The sequence below is a fragment of the Laccaria bicolor genome, genomic scaffold (assembly GCF_000143565.1).
Source record: "Laccaria bicolor S238N-H82 LACBIscaffold_52 genomic scaffold, whole genome shotgun sequence".
NCBI lineage: Eukaryota > Fungi > Basidiomycota > Agaricomycetes > Agaricales > Hydnangiaceae > Laccaria > Laccaria bicolor.
The window spans coordinates 197,849-199,381 of record NW_001889923.1 but is presented as its reverse complement, the minus strand read 5'-3'; the positions used below and the strand labels follow the sequence as shown (position 1 = coordinate 199,381).

Below are 1,533 nucleotides of genomic sequence, written 5' to 3'. Positions count from 1 at the left end.
ATATTGCCCAAGTAACTAATATAATTTCCAATGATATTGCCAAAGGAGCTAATGAAAATCACAATGATATTGCCCAAGTAGCTAATGAAAATCACAATGATATTGCCCAAGTAACTAATATAATTTCCAATGATATTGCCAAAGGAGCTAATGAAAATCGCAATGATATTGCCCAAGTAGCTAATGAAAATCGCAATGATGTCGCCCAAGTAGCTAATGAAATTGCCAATGATATTGCCCAAGTAACTAATAACATTTCCAATGATATTGCCAAAGGAGCTAATGAAAATCGTAATGATATTGCCCAAGTAGCTAATGAAAATCACAATGATATTGCCCAAGTAACTAATAAAATTTCCAATGATATTGCCAAAGGAGCTAATGAAAATCACAATGATATTGCCCAAGTAGCTAATGAAAATCGCAATGATGTCACCCAAGTAGCTAATGAAATTGCCAATGATATTGCACAACCAGCTAATGAAATTTCCAATGATACTCAGTACTTTACAGTGCCCCTCCCATTCCTGCAGGATTCCGGTCATTCCTGCGGATTCCGGTGGATTCCGGAGGAATGGGACCGGAATCCGCCGGAATCCACAGGAATCCACAGGAATCCGCAGGAATGGGACCGGAATCCGCAGGAATGGGACCGGAATCCGCAGGAATGGGACTGGAATAGAAGTAAAATCACAGATACAACATACATTTACACCAATACACACTTCTGCATACTTCTCTTAGTACTTTTTAAGCTGATCAGACCTTGGACAAAGTAAGGAGATATTATGTGACTGAATCTAACTCAGGCCTTCTGCTGACAACTTAATCTTAGGATTCCTTAGGAGATTTATACTTAAAGAGGGAAGATTCATTTCAACTCATTTATTAAAAATACATGATGGAATTTATCTACATTGAATCTAGATAGAGGGAGGGGGAGGAGTGGAGGCAGGGGGAGGAGTGGAGGGAGAGGGGAAAAGTGGAGGGAGTGAGGGGGAAGGAGTGGAGGGGTAGGGGTGCTGGGGAGTGGGGGGAATGAAGAACTAGAGGGGGGGGAAGAACTGAAGGGAGGGGCAGGGAGGTAGGGAATGAGGGAATGAAGACAGGGGGTAGGGAATGAAGGGGGTAGGGAATGAAGGGGGTAGGGAATGAAGGGGGTAGGGAATGAAGGGAGGGGGTAGGGAATGAAGGGGGTAGGGAATGAAGGGAGGGGGTAGGGAATGAAGGGAGGGGGTAGGGAGAGGGAGGGAGTGGTGAGCAGGAAAGGAGGGGGAGTAAGGGAGGGGGAAGGGGATGGTGGGTAGTGGGTGAGCAGTAGGGAGAGGAAGGAGTGTTGAGCAGCAGGGGAGGGGGAGGGAGTGGTCTCGTTGGCGCGCATTGTCGACGCGTCATCGCGTCGTGTCGTCGTTTTCGCGTGTTGTCGTCCTGGCGTGTTGTCGTCCTCGTTGGCGTCGTGTCCGCTGGGCGTTGCGTTGTGGGCGTTAGGCGTTGGCATGGGCGCTGGGCGTCGTTTCGTGGGCGCTGGCGGTG

At 47.7% G+C, this 1,533-nt stretch overlaps 1 protein-coding gene across 1 annotated transcript; it reads right to left on the bottom strand.

Moving 5' to 3' along the window:
* Positions 1 to 871: 871 nt before the first annotated feature.
* Positions 872 to 1,498, bottom strand: LACBIDRAFT_333538 (uncharacterized protein; the record flags this gene model as incomplete). Its single annotated transcript, XM_001888149.1, has 1 exon — positions 872 to 1,498. The coding sequence occupies one exon, from the start codon at positions 1,496 to 1,498 to the stop codon at positions 872 to 874; it is 627 nt and encodes a 208-aa protein (XP_001888184.1).
* Positions 1,499 to 1,533: the final 35 nt, after the last annotated feature.